At 44.0% G+C, this 18,782-nt stretch overlaps 1 protein-coding gene across 1 annotated transcript in view; it reads left to right on the top strand.

Annotated features, from left to right (window-relative positions):
* Nucleotides 1-18,782, top strand: part of LOC135912933 (melatonin receptor type 1C-like) — a 45,694-nt gene that overhangs the window by 11,689 nt on the left and 15,223 nt on the right. The window contains exon 3 of the mRNA XM_065445553.1: nucleotides 6,814-6,940. Within this exon, the coding sequence (XP_065301625.1) occupies nucleotides 6,814-6,940 (127 nt within the window). The remainder of the gene's footprint in view (nucleotides 1-6,813; nucleotides 6,941-18,782) is intronic.

The following is an 18,782-nucleotide window of genomic DNA, read 5'->3' on the forward strand; positions in this document are numbered from 1 at the left end:
CTTAAAGTAACGGTATATATATATATATATATATATATATATATATATATCCATACCTGTGTGTGTGTGCGTTTGTGTGTTACGTGCCGCAACGACAGCAATACAGCAAGACAAACTGCGATCTAAACCTTCGCTCACCATAAAGGACACTTTACCGTACACGTACTCTCAACCGCAGTCACTTCTGTCTCACTGAACTGGTTGAATTTGGCTCAGTAGATAAGGTTACGCAGGGTGTCCCAACTATCAAGCACAAAGATTTAAGAATATGCGAATGCGACGTAGCTGGGCAGGGCCAAAGTAATGCTGTTTGTCTTCCATCGAATTACATAATTCATCCTAATTAATTAACCAACTTCTCAAGTATTATAGCTAGATGAAAACTGCCAGTAAGGAAATCGTTGAGCAATACGAAAAAAATCTCGGCCCTTCCCTCTGTGTCGTGCTTAGTGTTTAGTTGTCTCCGTTTAAATCGCCCTGCGCCTTTTTAAAAGCGTTATGTATCAACTTTCAAGCGTATTGCGTCTCACGCAAACGAGACAATTCGCTAGGAAGGCGAATCGCATCTAATGCCCCAAACACGTGTAGCTTCAGATGAAGAACGATAATTTCAGCTGTGCCTGTCGACAGAAGGGCGTCGCATCAAGAATTATAGGAAAGCATTAACTGCGGGATGACAACCGGCCAACCGACCGCTTCCTCATGGCGGGACATCAATAGAAAAAAAAATATGGCAGCTTACGAAAACGTCCGCACCCGATTTCTTTTTACTCGAAAGCACATTACGTACGATGAATCTGTGGTTAATAAATGACATTAACGTCGGGGAGTTATACCTCTGTCACACTGTGCATTTTAATGTCATTAGCTTCGAATGACATTCGGTGCAACGAGTGTTATTCGACGCGTGGTAGTGGTACACAGGAAAAATTAATGACGTTCGCGTCTTTAACGTAGCCAAGTCCGCTTCTAGTCAATAGAAGCTGAGATGGCCGTGCTCGGCTACCACTGGACATGGCAATCACTGCTGACACTCGGGAAATTTTAGTATTCTGTTACAGTACGGTCCGCCACAGCAGAAGAAACGTTGCGTAAATGTGACCACGCGGACAAATGAAGAAGAACCTGAGGATTGTAGCCGTGACACTATGGGTATTTTTGGTGAATTTGGCAACGCGACAACAAAAGCAGGCGTTAAGGAAGTGAAAGCGCTAACTTACAAATATGACACTAAGTGGCTTTTTTTCCTTTGCTGGAAAAAATTCACAATAGGGATTCAGAAACTGGTTATGGGTATTCGTGGTTTTTTTCCCTTGATTTTTTTTCTTGTTAAGATAGGTAGGACATTAGGCAATAAAATAACAAGGGCTTGTTGGCGCCACCCACTGCCCCATTCCAAAGGGGATGCTCATAGCATTCATCCATCCATCCGACTAGAAAATGCGCAATCACGTAAACGGTGGCGCATGAGTATCAATAACACGATAAATAATACGATACGCTTCTACCGTATCCATGTAAACGCGGCTACAGAGAGATAAAGAAAAGCAAATGCCTCATTTGTGTTTAAGTTTGATTGAAATCGACATATAAGAAGGCACTTCTTTCGTTAGGGGGTATAAAGAAGACGATAAGTTTAAAGAAATAGACTTCAAAGAAGAATAGAAAGAATGAAAATAATCCTTCACAGAACTTCCTGTTCTCCAAAATTACTCGGCAATATACAGTTGCTGTGTAAATGGTGAGCCTTGTGGGCGGTCTAGCAGAAGGAGGTGGCGTGCAATGGATTGTGTGGCTCGATTCAAGTACGTCCTCATTGTTAATTTTCTATGTATGTGCTCTGACGGGCACTTGGGTTTACCACACTTTAGTGGCGCTGGTGCGGAGCTACTGCAGGCAGCACGTGCAAGGTTGTAGGCACGCTCCTTCTTCTTGCACGAAAATAGACTAGGCAGCTATTTTCCACCACCGAAATCCCTACCAGCACTATTGGGTGTGCGGTAATAGTGTTTCTGCTGGAAACAATTGTTTTTTGTAGGCAAAGGAGCACTAGCATACTATAACACACATTTTGAGCAAAAGGTCGCTACCTGATGAAGGTAACCTTCACGAAAGTTGATATATATATATATATATATATATATATATATATATATATATATATATATATATATATATATATATATATATATATGTGTGTGTGTGTGTGTGTGTGTGTGTGAATTTTATATTTTGACCATCTGAGATAAGCTAGACTTAATGGTCAAACTGTGAGAAGGAAAAATAACAGGAGATGCACTCATCGAGTAGCAGTTTTAATGATCGTTCCTCGCTAAAAAGAAAGCTGTGATGCGCCCCGATGACTCAGCGTAATAAGCTCTTTGGTATGATTCAGAAGTAGCGTGAAATGGACGTACATATATTTTTGGGGGGATAAAATGGGGCGATGCCTTAAACATAGCGAATATGTTTCGATGAATTTTACCAGGACAATTTAAAGGGGCACTAAAGCGAAAAATGATTTCTTCGGCATCTGTGAATTACCGTTCTACCACGCCAAAAACACCACTCTAACAACGATAAGACGTTTGGAAAGCCAGAAAGAGTGCAAGAACGAAATACAGGTGGCGACTCCTACTCAAGTTCCCGCCAATGGGGGCGGTGACGTCTTGGACTTTAATGGCATCTTCTAGCGCCTACTAATTATACATAGCGGTACGGATTGACTATATTGTGTTCTAAAGGAACCAAATGTTAAACATGGCATGTTTCGGGAACCTTTATTCAGCCAACGCGGCCCAAATGCGAGAACATACTTTGGTATCCCTGAGGTCACGCTGACGTACCGGCGCTGGGGTTTTGGCGCGAAATAAAAATACTGATACTTGGACCTTCATTTTATCATCTATTAATCAAACTATGTTTTTGAAATGACTGCCTGCATGGTTCTCAAACAATGCGTCATTAGTCTAAACTGATTTATTTTTTCGCTTTGGTGTCCCTTTAAGGGCTGTTCGTGTTACCAAAGAAGTGGCTGAGACTCCAACGAGGGAAAGTTGTTAAGGTCATCATCATCATCACCAGCCTGGTCACGCCCACTGCAGGGCAAAGGCCTCTCCCATACTCCTCCAACAACCCCGGTCATGTACTCATTGTGGCCCTGCCGTCCCTGCAAACTTCCTAATCTCATCCACCCACCTAACTTTCTGCCGCCCCCTGCTACGCTTCCCTTCCCTTGGGATCCAGTCCGTAACCCTTAATGACCATCGGTTGTCTTCCCTCCTCGTTACATGTCCTGCCCATGCCCATTTCTTTTTCTTAATTTCAACTAAGATGTCATTAACTCGCGTTTGTTCCCTCACCCAATCTGCTCTTTTCTTATCCCTTAACGTTACCCCTATCATTCTTCTTTCCATAGCTCGTTGCGTCGTCCTCAATTTGAGCAGAACTCTTTTCGTAAGCCTCCAGGTTTCTGCCCCGCAGGTGAGTACTGGTTTTTAGGAGGTTGTGGCCAAGTACTGCACCAGGATGGCCAATCCTGCTCTGGTGAGGGAGTTCGTTACCGGTTCTTGTCACCGGGATCAGGCCACACTCCAGGCCTGTTTGTGCAATTTTATCAACACGCGGATTTTTTTTTTATCCGGTGGAAAATTGCCGGCACCGGGATTCGAACCACGGACCTCTTTGCACGCGAGGCGGGTGTTCTACCTCTACGCCATAGCGCTTGAAAAGGTGACTGAAAGTAATTTCGCAGAGAGGACTTTCCGCATGTGTGCCTGCAATACCTTGTGTTCCCCGCAGGATCACTTCAAGCGCGCAAAGAAACTTCATGTCTCATCGCACTCATAAGAGAGACTGCTTTGATGGTCATGTGGTGAAACGCGACACTGGTATTGTAAGAGACGCTCTGGCGGAGCAATTGCCGGCCTCTGTCGCCAGGCTAAACCCGCCTGTTGCTACAACTTACCACCACCACTACCATGGGCAAGGCAGGCTCCCAGAGTGGAAAGCGGGCGCTTTTCACAGTCACGATAGAGTGCATCAGGCACGTAGAATTGCGTATGCGTAGAACTGTTTAGACATTCAGAGGATTGCAGGACGTGCTTTCCAAATCTATGTGTGTGGCAACACGCGAGCTTAGTACTGAAAGGGCTCCGCGATTTTACGGCGACGTCGGCAAATGAAACATAGATGAAATAAATGTCATTCCAATTGCCTGTAGCACCTCATTTACAAAAAAAAAATGACAGCTCGTTTTTCTTAGCGACAGAAAAAGCGGCGAGTGTGTGTATACTGTGTGGCCGCTCATATTGAGCGCGATAGTGCTTGTCTCCAACTACATCGTCGGGAACTACTTTATTTCACGATTACTGCGGAAATTAGAAAATTCGCGGGAATCGGTTGGTGCAAGGACAGGGGTAATTGTAGATAGCAGGGAGAGGCCTTCGTCCTGCAGTGGACATAAAACAGGCTGATGATGATCACGACGATGATGATGATGATTGAACTGCGATCGGTGCAGAAGAGTGCATGTTCTCTAGTAAGCGAGAAATCAAAACCTAGATGTGGCACCACTCTTCAAAATATTAGTTCTCCTGCGCAATACATTTTGCCTCGGTTGCGCGCAATAAAACTACATGGTGCGTTATCGTGTGCCTCGATTGCCAGACCATCTATTGTTTATTCGGCGTTAACGACCAGTATGTGCCACGATTTAAATCAATTACACACTTTTATTTTGCAATTTGAGTCAGTTTTTTCAGTATGACAGATAAGCTGTCATCAAGAAAGGGTATTCAACAACGTATCTCATACATGTGATCAATGAGGCGAGCTTTCTGGTCTTGTTTTCAATTTCCCCCGCATAGCCGGTACAGCGCATTCGCGGACGCGAGCGTCATCTGGTGGTGCTTTAAGACGGCTTCCTCCGCTGTCCTCCTCCGTGTTCGCTTGGTTGCGCCAAAGGAGGACGAGGCACGCCGAAGCTCACCACAGGAATGGGCACCTAAGAGCTGCGCTCTAATATCTATACACATTGACCAGCGACCTGAGTTCTTCATAGGAGCTCGTTAGGACACTCGCTCTTTCGTCGTCGCAACCCGAGGGAAAGCGGGCGAGCTGTCAGGCAAGTGATTGTCGGGGAGGAACCGGAGCGAGGAATCGAAGGCAGGAGGAGGGAATGCTCGTTCGCTCGCTCGTCGCACGCCTACTTGGCCGGCAGACGGTGGCCAGGCCGTCGCGGATGATGTTGTGGACGAAAATCCATAGCGTATTGGGGGTGGTGGTAGAAACATTTTATTCAAGAAGTTAATAAGAGTTTTGCTGTGCCCCTGAGTGGCAGCCCCTAGTCCGGTATGCCATTGGAGATGGCCGCTGCCCGGGCGCGCGCCACCAAAGAACGTTGAGCTTCCAAGGTAAAGCAGCCGACCAGGTACTCCTCCCTAGCTTGTCCAGTAGGGATGGGAAAAGGGGATGAGGAGAGTGGAGTGGCGGGGCACGAAGCCACAACGTGAAAGGTATCGTCAAGTACCTGAGAAGTCGGGCACGTGCCTGAGATTTCCGGCATGAAAGGCCGGGCGACCTCAGGACTAAGGAAAGTATTGGTCTGAAGGTGGCGTAGTAGTCGTTCGTCGGCTTTCTCCAAACCGCGTGCAGCGTCAGGGTAGAGTCGGCGCGAAGTGCGATAATAATCCAGACTTTCGGTGTGGCCCGCGACCCCTGCCGACCACTAAACCAAGAGTGGGTGGGGAGGGGTTCCTCAGGACTCAATAAAGTTATTTCCTCCTCCTCCTCCTCCTCGCAGTAGTGTGTGAGGCTCGAGTTGCCAGGATCCGACACAGGGCATGGAGGGGCAGCAGCCCGGAGGAAAGAAGCGCGGGCAGCGTCGGAGAGCAGCTATGGCACCCTGAGGGTCCAGGGCGGACGAAAGGTGAACCCTGAGAATCCTAAGGTCCTGGACCGACGGGACGGATCTGGACCGGAGAGAAATCTGGGGCGGCGGTAGGCGGGAGACCGATAGGAGAGCCGATTTGGATGGGGAACGCTACAGACCGCAAGAAACGGTGTAAGGGTCGACTAGAAGGGCCGCCTGTTGCAGGCGTTCCTCGATTTGAGCCCGAGAGGTGGTGTTGGTCCAAACTGTAATATCGTCAGCATAGAGCACATGATGTATCCCCTCGAGCTTGTGCAGGAGGGAGGGGACGTTCAGCATGGCCAAGTTGAAGGGTATGGGTGACAATACCGCTCCTTGAGGTGTACCCAGTGTGCCTAGTGGGTACGGGCCGTGTTCAGTGGAATCGAGGCGGATGTAGACGGCGCGATGTGAAAGAAAAGCGCGACCATAGTGGAAAGTCTTCTGTTCAATGTCTGTGGTGGAAATGTTAGCGAAAATGCTACTATGTTTGGCATCGTTCTCGACAGCCATTCAGCCATTCTCGGCAGCGAGAACCGCTCTCTCATTCTGGCGCGTAGTAGTCGGCTCTGTGTCATTGTGGTGGAGCTGTAGCAAGACGTCCTGTGCTAAAAAATGCGGGCGAAAGCCAAAAATCGTGTCGGCAAAGTTCCGCCTAGCCTCCATGTAGTGGAAAGGTGGTCGCGGGCCATAGTTTCCATGAGTTTGCCGGCGCATGAGGTCAGGGAGATGGGTCTCAGGGCCTCAATGCTAACCGGCTTGCCCGGCTTGGGGATGATGTGACCAGGGAAGCAACGCTGAGAGGAGTTATTGTCTATATTTTGGATTCTAGAGGCTCAGCTTTGGTTTATTGGTAAATAAACTTTCTGACTGTGTGCGCGTCGATTGTATGGCTGTTTCAGAGTTACTGGTTTGGGTACATGAACTCTGCCTGCAACCCGATCATCTACGCATTCCGGAGCCCCTCCTTCAGGCACGGATACAAAGAGATCCTTTTCGGCAGTGCTGTTGAAGTCATTAGCGCCGAAGGTAAGTGAATGGCTGTCCTTTATGCGGGAACATTCGTCGCGGAACCTGTCTAGCCCGGTAAGCCGACGTGTTATTCCTGATGGACAAGCATCAGAAGAGAAAATTTGAAAGTAAGGTGCTCTGTCTTTCTTTTCTTGGCAAGAAACTGCATGAAGTGGTCATTGTTGCTGAATTAAAATCTGCTTTTTGTGATAAATTCGCAGTGATGTGCCTATTCTACATATCTACATATCTTGGAAAAAAAGGAGTCGGGTTGTTTTGGATTTGCGGGCGGGACATGCCGAAGTTAAACCGTAATAGGTGATTTGAGTGCGAATTTGTGAGAACAGTATTTTCTGCGTTAACGGCACTGTAGCAGTCGAGAACCCTTTATTCTAAAAGCCATAAATACTCTCAAGACACATGTACACCTCTGAAAACTGAGGAGGTTGCCGGCGGGCATTGTTATCAGCGTGCGCGAAATGCGATTTAGAAGTTGCTCAAGTTAGAGTAGTTCCAAGCGCTTCTAGGTTACTTCAAAATGCTGTCGAGTTGCCAGGACTACGAAATTAGTACTGCGATTAAACTATTTCGTAGTTGTGAAGCGTTCACTTTTTAGAGACCACTACTTGGCAAGACAATGACCATGACTTGCATTTTTTCAGTGATGTAGCAGTTTCCAAGCTCTACTTTTCTGCAAAATCTCACGGTGACGTAAAAGCTTGCTCTGCAAAGAAAATGTACGCTTTCGCCGACAACTACCTATGCAGGGCAGGTTGGAATTAAATGGAAATAAATCAGGCAGCTTGTCCCGAATTTACACTTCGGTTCATCGTCATTTCGTCATTTTGAATCCAGGAGATTCTCGTACCGGCTGGCAAGGAAATAGTGACCAAGTGTTTCTTCTTTTTTAAAGATGGTTTGTTATGCGCAAAGAATGATGAGAGATAGACGATACATGTAGCTTAGCTTTCAAAATACTACGTGAAACAGGCAGCCCATTCCGTTATAATGATATTAGTTGGCTATAGAAATGCTGGATATCGCCGCAGTTACAACACTGGAAAATACGCTTAAGTGCCAGAAATTGTCCGACATTTAGCCTTTCCGCGTAGCTGGCCCCCATGAAATGTAGCGACCAACCGTAAAACGATGTGATGAACATAGGAGCCAGTGGTTTTGAATAAAGGACTTTGTATGTTTGCAGCAGTGGTAAACTGTCGCTTACTGCTCTGTTCTGGATTTCTAAATCTGTAAGCTTATGAAAAACAAAGCAGACTATAAAGCAAGGGTCCCATGGCCAAGTTGAAACCCATTTTAAAACACTGCAGTTTAGGACGAGCTTCGTTCTGACGAACAGATTTGGTTTTACAAATTTAAGCACTTTAGAATAAAAGAATTATGCCGACACTCCACAGCAGGTAATTGATTGGTTGTTCCTTAGTAAAATGGCGCAAACCCCTCCGGCGGATCGGCTATGTATTGGGCGGTAGTATAAACAAAATAAAAATAAATTTATAAAATTAGGACAGGGCAATAAATGCGTATTATTGGTGCATTTCAAAATAATCACAATGAAGGAACACCAAGCTCTGGCTATGTGAGTGTGAATTTTAAGAAATATAAAGATATCATGATAATATTGTTAATTATTTGATGATGAGGGTCTTCCATCGTCTTTTTTTTCTGTCGAAAGACAAAGTGATTATTTCTGGATTTTTTTTGTGATTGTAAATTACCGGTGTTGCAGCTGAAGTCATTTGGCAGCCTATTCTTGGAAAATTGTGGCGCCATGGACAGGTTACATGCTGCCAAAGACAATTCTACACGGGAAATGCGAGAACAGCAATAGCAACAGGAGTGGCTCCTCGAAGGACTTAGTGGCACTTGACGTAGTCATAGAATAGCTGTAAGGGAGCCCTCTAGTGTTGAACTGTAATGTACATAGCCGAACGTAATCTTTAATAGCTTTGAAATTAATTTACTTTGCTTAATGTTTCGATTATCTTTGGAGAAACTATACTTGGCTGTATTCTTCTGTATTGCTCTGTTATTCTTTCAAATCTAAAATTCTGCCACTTCGTTCATAATATACATAAATTAACGGACCATATACGATTGTTAGAGCCTGGTATATAGGTTGCAGGATTCATGTGTGCACTTGGAAGAAAACCGCGACGCAACGAACCCGCCCCAAACCTTGAGATTCTTCATCCAGTGCAATATCCCCCACAATAGCGGGCACCGGAATCACCACAGCGAAGAGAATCATCAAGCTATTCCTCCTCAAGAGAACAAACGACAGTCAAGTCAAGAGACCGATCAAGAGGATCACAGTCAAGCGCCCAGTCTTAGGCATCAGTGGTACGGAAACCCAGACGACAACAGGAAGAAAGTAATACAGAAGAAAGCTCCAATATTCGCACACATTCTTCTCAGCGACCTTATGCACCTACTGCAGGAGTAACGCCAGCTGATAGCGAACATATCACCCCATCGGTGACACAACTGATTTTGCTAATGCTTTTCGCAGCTCTTAAGGCAATCCTGTCTGCTCTGCCGGAAGCAAACAACCTACCGAAAGTGAAAGCGTTGTTGCCTCTCGAAGCACAATTGTGTCAACAATCCGGGCCGAAACTGCGGCAGGCAGTACATGAATAACCGCTACAAAAATGTATCTATATTTCAGTGGAATGCCAACAGTTTTTGAAGGAAGTGTGGTGACTTTCATAAACTGCTTTTCCAATACAACTTTCCAATACTTTGCATTTAAGAGGCGGGAATCAATGACGACTTTCACCTCTCGAATTATGTGATATACAAGACTTCTCGTCAAGGTCCTGTTAGCAGAGTGCTCCTGTCCGTCAGAAAAAACCTACCATCTTATCACATTCAGTCCAGTGACTCAGACTTCCCGGAATTCATCACATGTAAAGTATCCTTTGGCAAGCTCTGCATAACAGTGATTAATCTATATCTAAAACCTTCAAACGGATTTGAGTAGAAGCGCTAGTGGATATCTTAAAATAGCTTATTCTAATGTATTTATATGTGGCGACTTCAATGCGCACAACATCGTCTGGGGCAGTGATCATTGTGATGAACGTGGTAACGTTATTGAGTGCTCCATAGATAAATGCAACTTGACTGTTTTAAATGATGGGTCGCCAACATTTCTTCGTGGGCATAATTATTCAAGCTGCATAGATGTTACCCTGTGTTCACATGATCCAGTGAATGGTGTGAGATGGACAACAGACATGGAAACGCGCGGAAGTGATCATTTTCCCACCCTTGTAAATCACCCTAGCATGCACTATGATATCAGGCGTTACAGCAGACTAACCAACTGGCAAGCTTTCCGGCACCGCCTAACGGGTCAAATTAATCAGTATGCAACAGTGGAAATATTTGCAGAACTTTTGCAGGATAACATGAACATATGCGCAAAGAAGGTCCCAATTCCAAAAGATTATGCTGCAGTTGACGGAGAGTATGAACACCTAAGAGCCATCAGACGCCGATCCGAAAGAGCGTACAGAAGCAGCGGAAATTTAGAAGCATACAGAAACACTCAGAAAATACACAAAGTAATGCGCAGACGCATAGAAAATTTAGGCAAACGGCGCTGGCGCGACTTCTGTGGCACGCTGTCTCCTCACACGTCTGTCCCACGAATTTTTCTAGTAATTCGTTCTTTAAGCGGACCTATAACACAGAGCTTCCCATTTTGTGCTCTCGCGGTAGCTCGGGACACGTGTTAGATAATATCAATCAATCAATCAATCAATCAATTTTATTTACCAGAAACAAAAGGAACTGGAGGGACACCTGGGCAAAAAGCTGTCGCAGCCGCTTGACGGAGGCCCAGGGTCCCTTACATGGCAGTAGCACTCACATGATATATACACTGAAATCTTTATACACAACAAACATTACAATTTCGTACGTATGCATGAAGATGACATTTTACACTTGAATGCAAATGTACTAAGGTGCCACTATAAAGAAAGAAAGTAGTCACGCAAGCCATTTTTATTTAGCGTAGCTGTGTGCTTATATTTGTTTAGTACAGTCGGTATATTATGTGTTAAGGACTGTAGGCTGTAATTGTTTCGGAACCATGGTACCTTCCACACCTCGGGGTTTCGTGTAGTATGTTTCGTGTGAGTGCAGAGTTCTAGCTGAGCAAGGGATGCAAAATAATTCTTAACATATTCGGATGAGAAGTAAATCGTTTCTAGTAATTTATCAACGTATAATTTATCAACGCGGTTTAGTCGGTATTTGAGAAATATATTATCTGTTGGTGAAAGCCGATTAACGTTATCTATATACCGAACGATTTTCTTTTGAAGTATTACCAGCTTTTGCAAGTTAGATTTAGATGTTGTAGCCCAGACAAGGTAAGAGTAATTTATATACGATAAGAAGAGACCATAGTATATTTGAAGTTTTGCTCTCGTAGGTAGAAATGTGCGACAACGTGCCATAGCACCGGTAACCGCAGAGTTTTCCGCAGAGATGTTTAATATGGGCATCCCAACGTAAATTAGAAGAAAAGTATACTCCAAGAATTTTAAATTCTTCAACCAGTTCAATGCGTTGGCTCTGAAAATAAATAGCATGATTAATGTTAAGTGGTTTATTTTTCGCGCGAAATATCAGAACTTTTGTTTTCTTTGAATTTACTTTAAGCTTATTTGTCTGTGTCCAATCGGACAAATTTGCCATAATTTTATTACATTTTTGCACAAGTTCATTCGCAGCAGGACCTGAGACACACAGTGTGCAATCATCCGCGTACATAATGAATTGAACCTCACTGTTTATGGTTACGATATCATTTATAAAAACGTTAAACAAAAGTGGCCCAAGAATACTTCCTTGAGGCACACCACATACAATACTTAAGAGGGACGAGTTATGTTTATTAATGGAAACGTACTGACGTCGATGTTTCAGATATGATTTGAGTAATTCTAGCGGTTTCCCACGAATTCCATACAAACAAAGCTTCCGAATAAGAATCTCGTGATTGAGGCTGTCAAAAGCTTTACTGAAGTCTACAAAAATGCCGGCTGCGTAGTAGTTGTTTTCGAAGCTCTGCAAAACGTATTCTTTCAGCGCAAGAAGAGCCATTTCTGTGGATCTGTTTTTCCGAAATCCATATTGTGAATCAGTAAGCACACTCTGTTTATTGAAAAATTCCGTCATTCTAGCAAAAATAAGCTTTTCCATTCCTTTTGAAAAAATTGGGAGCACCGATATCGGTCGATAGTTAGACGCAGTGTTTCGATCACCACCTTTATAAATAACCGAGGCTTTCGCGTGTTTCATTGCATCTGGAAAAATTGCAGTCTCTAAAATTAGGTTGTAAATGTGCACAAGCGGAGGTACAATAAATTGCAAAACATGTTTTATAGGTTTAATCTGCAAATTATTTACATCTAAAGCTTTACTGTTTTTCAGCCCCATGTACACACTGTATACTTCATATTCATCAGTAGGTGCAAAGAATGCGCTTTCGCGAACAGCATCGCTATGACAAACCACCCCTATGCTATCATTTCCTTCAGCCATATCGCTTTGTGCAGTTACGAAGTGGTGGTTAAAGTAATCGGAAAGCGCTGTGCCTGTTATCTCACGTGAGCCCACCTTCATCGATGTCAAGTGCGTATCGTCCTTGCGGCGGCCTAGAACAAGATTAATCGTTTGCTACGCAATCTCTGGGCGTTGTCTAGAAACATTTGCAAATAAGTCCTCATAGTACGCCGCCTTTGCTTTTCTTAGTGCAGCATTTAGCCTGTTTCTAAATTTTTTGAATGTTTGTAATGCCAATTCACACCGCGTGCGCAAGAAGGAATGATAGAGATTATTTTTTGTTTTGATCATTTTTGCAAGCTCATGAGTAACCCAAGGCTTTCTAACTTTTTTGGAATATTTAGCTGTCCTCATTGGAAAATTGCTTGCGTACATATCGGTAAAAGTTATAATAAATTCATTATATGCCTCATTTGCATCTGTTTTGTTCAAAACATGTAACCAATCGTGATTCATAACGTCATTCCTGAACTGCTCTAAACCTGCTTGTGTTATACGTTGATAAGTGAATTGTTGACAGGCGTCAGTTGCTTTCTTAGAGTCATCGGTGTAGATTAAAAATATAGGGCAGTGGTCGCTTATGTCAGACACCAATGTGCCTGTGTTGCATACAGTAGTAGATATATCAACAATGAATAAGTCAAGTAAAGAAGATGTATGACTTGTAATGCGTGTTGGTGTGGTGATTGTGTTTACAAAACCTGCAGACTGGAGGCACGTGTTCAGTTGGAAGGATGAATTACTCTGTTTAAGTACATCTATATTCAAATCGCCGCCACACACAAGCTTCAAAGTGTTCATGCTTACATAATCTAGGAATGGTTCAAAAAAATCTAGAAAAGTGACAACATTGCCGCTCGGTGGGCAATGTTGGGTAGCACCAGACATATTATCCTGTTTTTACTCTTTACAGTGAGTATTTCATAGTCATCTGTTACTGTCGTATAGTCTGGTACTAATTCATATTTTGCATAGCTTTCAACAAAAAGTGCAACACCCCCGCCTTTTTTGCTGGGCCGATTAATACAAAAGCGGTGATAACCTTGTAAAGTCAGCATAGCACAGTTACTGTAGTACCATGTTTCCGATATCATGATCACATTAAACTTAAAAGTAAATTGCTCCAAAAGATGGATGATATCGTCACTCTTGTTGCATGCTGAGCGCGCATTAAGATGCAAAACAGCCGTGGTCGATGCATCCTGCTTAGCAATGAGATGCGGGAGAGCCAGCTCTTGATAAGCCATTTTGACGATGCAGCCAAAGTTGCGGGGTGCACAAATTCGCGCTGCTTCCGCATTTTACACCTGCGCCTGCCCCGACGTTATCTTCTCGACGTCACTCTCGTTTCTTATGTGGAGAACGGGCGTGTCTTCAGCTCGTCTTGCAAATATTTTGCCGTTCAACGACCACACCGATTTCCAGTGATGCGCGTGTTTTCTTTTCACGGCCATCGCGAGAAGCTTCTTCAGGGCAGGGCAAAGGTGTTCATTCACGTACACCGAAGAAGAGCCTTCCAAGCCAAGATCTGTATTTGTGAGACGCATTTTTCTAGCTTTGTGGAAAACGCTATCCCGCTTCGCGCGACTCTTGAACTGGACGATTATATTTGTCCGATCACCACTGCGTGTAGGCACACGATGGCACGTTTCAAGGTCCGATGCAACGATTGGTTCTTTGATCGTAGAGCCAAGTTTGGATAGTAGGTCGCTTAAGCACTCATTCTCGGTCTTCACTACACCCTGAATCTCTAGGTTGGTCTTACGAGAGTATTGCTCAGTTTGCACGAGTCGGTTTTCTAAGCTTTGAACAGTGTTTTCTAAAAAGGAACACTTAGCGTGCAGAGCCGCGTTTTCACTCTCGAGTTTAGCATTCTTTGCAGTACATTCTTGGCAGATAAATTTTGTGAGCTTATTTCCAGACCTGCTTTTTCATCGCAATGTGCAGAATTTCATATTTCAGTAGTGTTAGCTTAGCAGAAAATTACTGCTTGCTACTGGGCCCAACATCCTCAATTAGATCTTACTTTCACATTAAGCGAGCTTGAATGTGCAATTGCATCATGTCGCGAAAAGTGCTGCTGGGCCGGACGACATTACATACAATATGCTAAGAAACCTAGGACCAACAGGTACAAATGCTCTCTTAGACATCTGTAATAATTTATGGATAGAAGAAACTGTACCCGACTCTTGGAATGTCGCTCGAATCATGCCAATTTTAAAACCGGGTAAGACGCCCTTGTGCCTTCAATCCTTCCGCCCAGTTAGCTTCACAAGTTGTTTATGCAAAGTAATCGAGAAAATGATTGACGCGCGACTTCAATGGTGGTGCAATGAAACGGATGTGTTGTCCAACTAATTAGTAGGTCTTAGGAAACATAGATGCACAATGCATGCAATATTAGATATAGTAACCTGTGTGGAACACGAGCGTGCACGTGGAAACATGACTATGCAGTATTCCTAGATATCAAGAGGGCATTTGACACTGTTAGTCACGTTCATGTTTTGCGAAGTATGTTGGAACTTGGACTGTCTGGCAGGTCCTTGCGATGTATTGCTGAATTTTTATCAGGTCGAAAAATATTTGTTCCGACGGGTGAAGGAAAGAGTGCTGAATATGTTGTAAAACAGGGAGTACCACAGGGAAGCGTACTCAGCCCCTTTCTATTTAACTGCGTCATGGTTGATTTAGCAAGAAGACTGCCGTCACAGTTAAAGTTTTCATTATATGCAGATGATGTGTGTATTTGGACATCTGGGTCTAATGCTCAACTACTTCAGATGGCATTGCAAGACGGCATAAATATCATTAACCAATTTTGAGACACAGAGGAATGGTTCTGTCACGCGCAAAAACAGCTGTATTGCCCTTCACGCGGAGGCAGTTAAAAATGTCACCCTTAATCTGGAAGGACACCCTTTAATGATTGTCATACAGCATCAATTTCTTTGCATAATACTTTATAGGCAGCTACCCTGGACACCGCACATAAAAAAACTCGAAAACGAGGTCAATGCCATAGTGACCGCACTTCGCAAACTCGCAGACACATCATGGGGCGGATCAGTATTGTCCATGCTGACTGTTTGCAATGCATTAATACGACGAAAAATTGTGTATTCCGCGCCCATCTTAGACGGACTTTTCCACACGCCAGAAGAGCGACTTCAAAAACTTTTAGCTAGAGGACTACGCATATGTCTAGGAGTTCCAGGAGTGACATCTAGCTCTTTTGTAATAACTGAGGCTTGCCAATCGCTATTTCCAGTTATTCGAACTACAGAAACATGCCAACATTATTTTCGTCTTCGAACACAGCATAAAAGTCACCCATTGTCTCTTGACATGATGAAACAAGATAAAAGTTATGTTCATATAGAAATCGGAGGGAATCTTCACATATTGCCAAGAAATAAAATTTGGAACTCAGACGTCGAACGTCCTCCATGGCTGCTGACACTTCCAAAAATGAAATTGTCAGTAGGCGGGATATTCAGAAGAAGAGACATGTTCATTCAAGCTCCTCAACAGCTAGCACTTTACCAGATATACATGCGGTATTCAGGATACACACACGTCTATACAGATGGCTCCAGTACATGAACCTTTTCAACTTCATCATTCATTATACTGCACATCAACAAACAAGAATCATTTAAGTTATCTAGTGCGACTTCGTCCATAATGGCTGAACTGTTCGCAATCTTATGTGCGATAAAATTTATATTGTCAGTAAGAGATGCGCAAAAATGGGTAATTTTCAGAGATTCACAGGCGGTTCTAACATCACTCTGCAGCACAAAAGGGAAAACATTCAGTGATAGTATAATATACGAAACACTTAAAAACCTCACATAGGCAAGCGCAGCGAAACATGCAATAGCATTTCAGTGGATACCAGGGCATTGTAACATTCCTGGCAACACAGCCGATGAAACAGCACGACAAGCACACCTCAAAGATGATGTGGTTCCGCTTTCAATATCAAAGAATGAGTTACGTTGCATTATAAGGACGCCTTTCAAAATGTGTCGGAACACTTGGTTTGACCAGAATTCCAAGAGCTCGGACTTATACCATATTGATCCGTTCATTGAATTCAAATTTTCATTATCATTAGACAGAACTATAGAACTATTCATCGATTAAGGCTAGGCACTGCCTACACAAATCATTTCTTACACAGAATTGGCCGTGCGGAAACCCCCGAATGCGATTGTGGATTTGTAGACGAAGATATATCACCTATTTCTAGATTGCCCACGTCACGACACACCAAGATGCCGACTTAAATCAACCCTAATTAAATTAGACCACAGAACTTTCAGTTTAAGGAAACGTTTCGGTCCTTGACAACAACGTTTTTGCAGAAGAGCGCTTTAAGAGCACTAAAGACTTTTCTTGAAGACAGCGGCATTGTTGGGCGTTATTAACGCTTTCTTTGTTCCTTTCATCTCAATGTCGCTATATATATGCATTGTATTTGTGAATTATGTTATGTTGACTGTTTTGTTGTGACTATACGTGATAATGCATTTACACGATGAATGTAAAACCCGCTGACTATAGACTGTGTCATTAGGCGACAGTATCGTTTGTATTATTCAGATTTTTAGCTGCACAATTGTGCAGACATTTACCTTGTATATTGTGTGCACCATGTGGTTATTACATCATAGTCTTTCTGTGAAAATGTTGCGTGAAAATTCCTGGTGCGTCTGTGAAAAGATTATTTCATATGTATTCTTGAATATTAAAGTTGCGCATCCATCCATATGTATTCTTGAACACTGTATGTCGTATGATGGAACCATTCAAGAGATAAGGAGTAACCGGTGCCTTAAATTGTGCATCAACATCTCCTTATATCACATAAATAAAAAAAATCTGTGCCCTTCTTTGTACTACACTGTCACGAACAAGTGGCTAAAGAAATTCAGTCACTGAAGTGTCGTAACATGATTTGAATGCGAAAGCATTACTACGTGCCCAAGTGATCACCTGAAATTCGAACTCCACCTTAATCCCCCTTGCTCTAGTTTGGAGCAACCTTAATCCGTATTTATCTACCTTAATCCACTTTAATCCCCCTTAATTCAATTTTGGGAGCGGGCCACGACGTTCATTGAATGCCGTGGCTGTTCACCGTCGGATTTCACAGTGCGAGCCACAGCACGTCCAGCGCCAGGAATGTGATGTCATAATTTAGTCACGTGGGTTTTGCTACTATGCATCGGATAATAACACCGGATGCCGGATTTTCCGCTTCATGGGGAATATAATGCGTTCGCCTTAACAAGACCAAATACAGAATGGCGCGTCAGGGGCGCGCACTGGTGGCCCGTGCCGTGTCGTTACTAGCGCAGCTGTCAGACGACCGTTCTTGCGGCTAGCGTCGGCGTAGTGCCTCGTAACCGAGCAAACGAGCACGGCGAAAGATGAAAGCGAACGCGGAGCGCTTCGGGAGATGAAATACTGCGATAGCGAAGTGAGAGCGAGGAGGAAAGCGGGGAGAGGAGGAGGAGGGTATGGCGAAATTGTGAGAAGGAAAGCGTAGTGGCGCGCAACCTGCGCTAAGATGCCTAATAAATGGCGCCAGAGTAGCTTGCGTCATCTGTACGGAAACAAAGCGCTGCATGAGCGAAGGTGTGTCTGTGGCGGCTGCTATGAGTCGCGCCCATGCGTCACCCATGAGCCGTCTCTCACGATCTTCCGATTAGCGAGGCAGTCGTGCGACACATCGCTCCATTTGCGACGTGCCGCAAAGACAGATTGTCCGCGCCAGACAGTACATCGCGAAATAAAAACACGTGTACGGCTGCGTTCAAATTTAGCATTAGGACATAACGTAATCGTCGGTGAATTTTTTATTGTTCTTTTGCGCTCTATAATGTACCCGATAGGCCACATTTTCCACGCACCTTTCTCATCATCAGCCTGGTCACGCCTACTGCAGGCCAAATGCCTCTCTCATACTTCTCCAACAACCCCGGTCATGTACTGATTGTGGTCATCTCGTCCCTGCAGACTTCTTAATCTCATCCGCCCATCTAACTTTCTGCCGCCTCCTGCTACGCTTCCCTTCCCTGGGAATCTAGTCCGTAACCCTTAATGACCATCGGTTATCTTCCCTCCTCATTACATGTCCTGCCCATGCCCATTTCTTTTTCTTGATTTCCACTAAGATGTCATTAACTCGCGTTTGTTCCCGCACCCAATCTGCTCTTTTCTTATCCCTTAACGTTACACCCAT

This window comes from Dermacentor albipictus, chromosome 1, assembly GCF_038994185.2.
Source record: "Dermacentor albipictus isolate Rhodes 1998 colony chromosome 1, USDA_Dalb.pri_finalv2, whole genome shotgun sequence".
In the NCBI taxonomy this organism is placed as follows: domain Eukaryota; kingdom Metazoa; phylum Arthropoda; class Arachnida; order Ixodida; family Ixodidae; genus Dermacentor; species Dermacentor albipictus.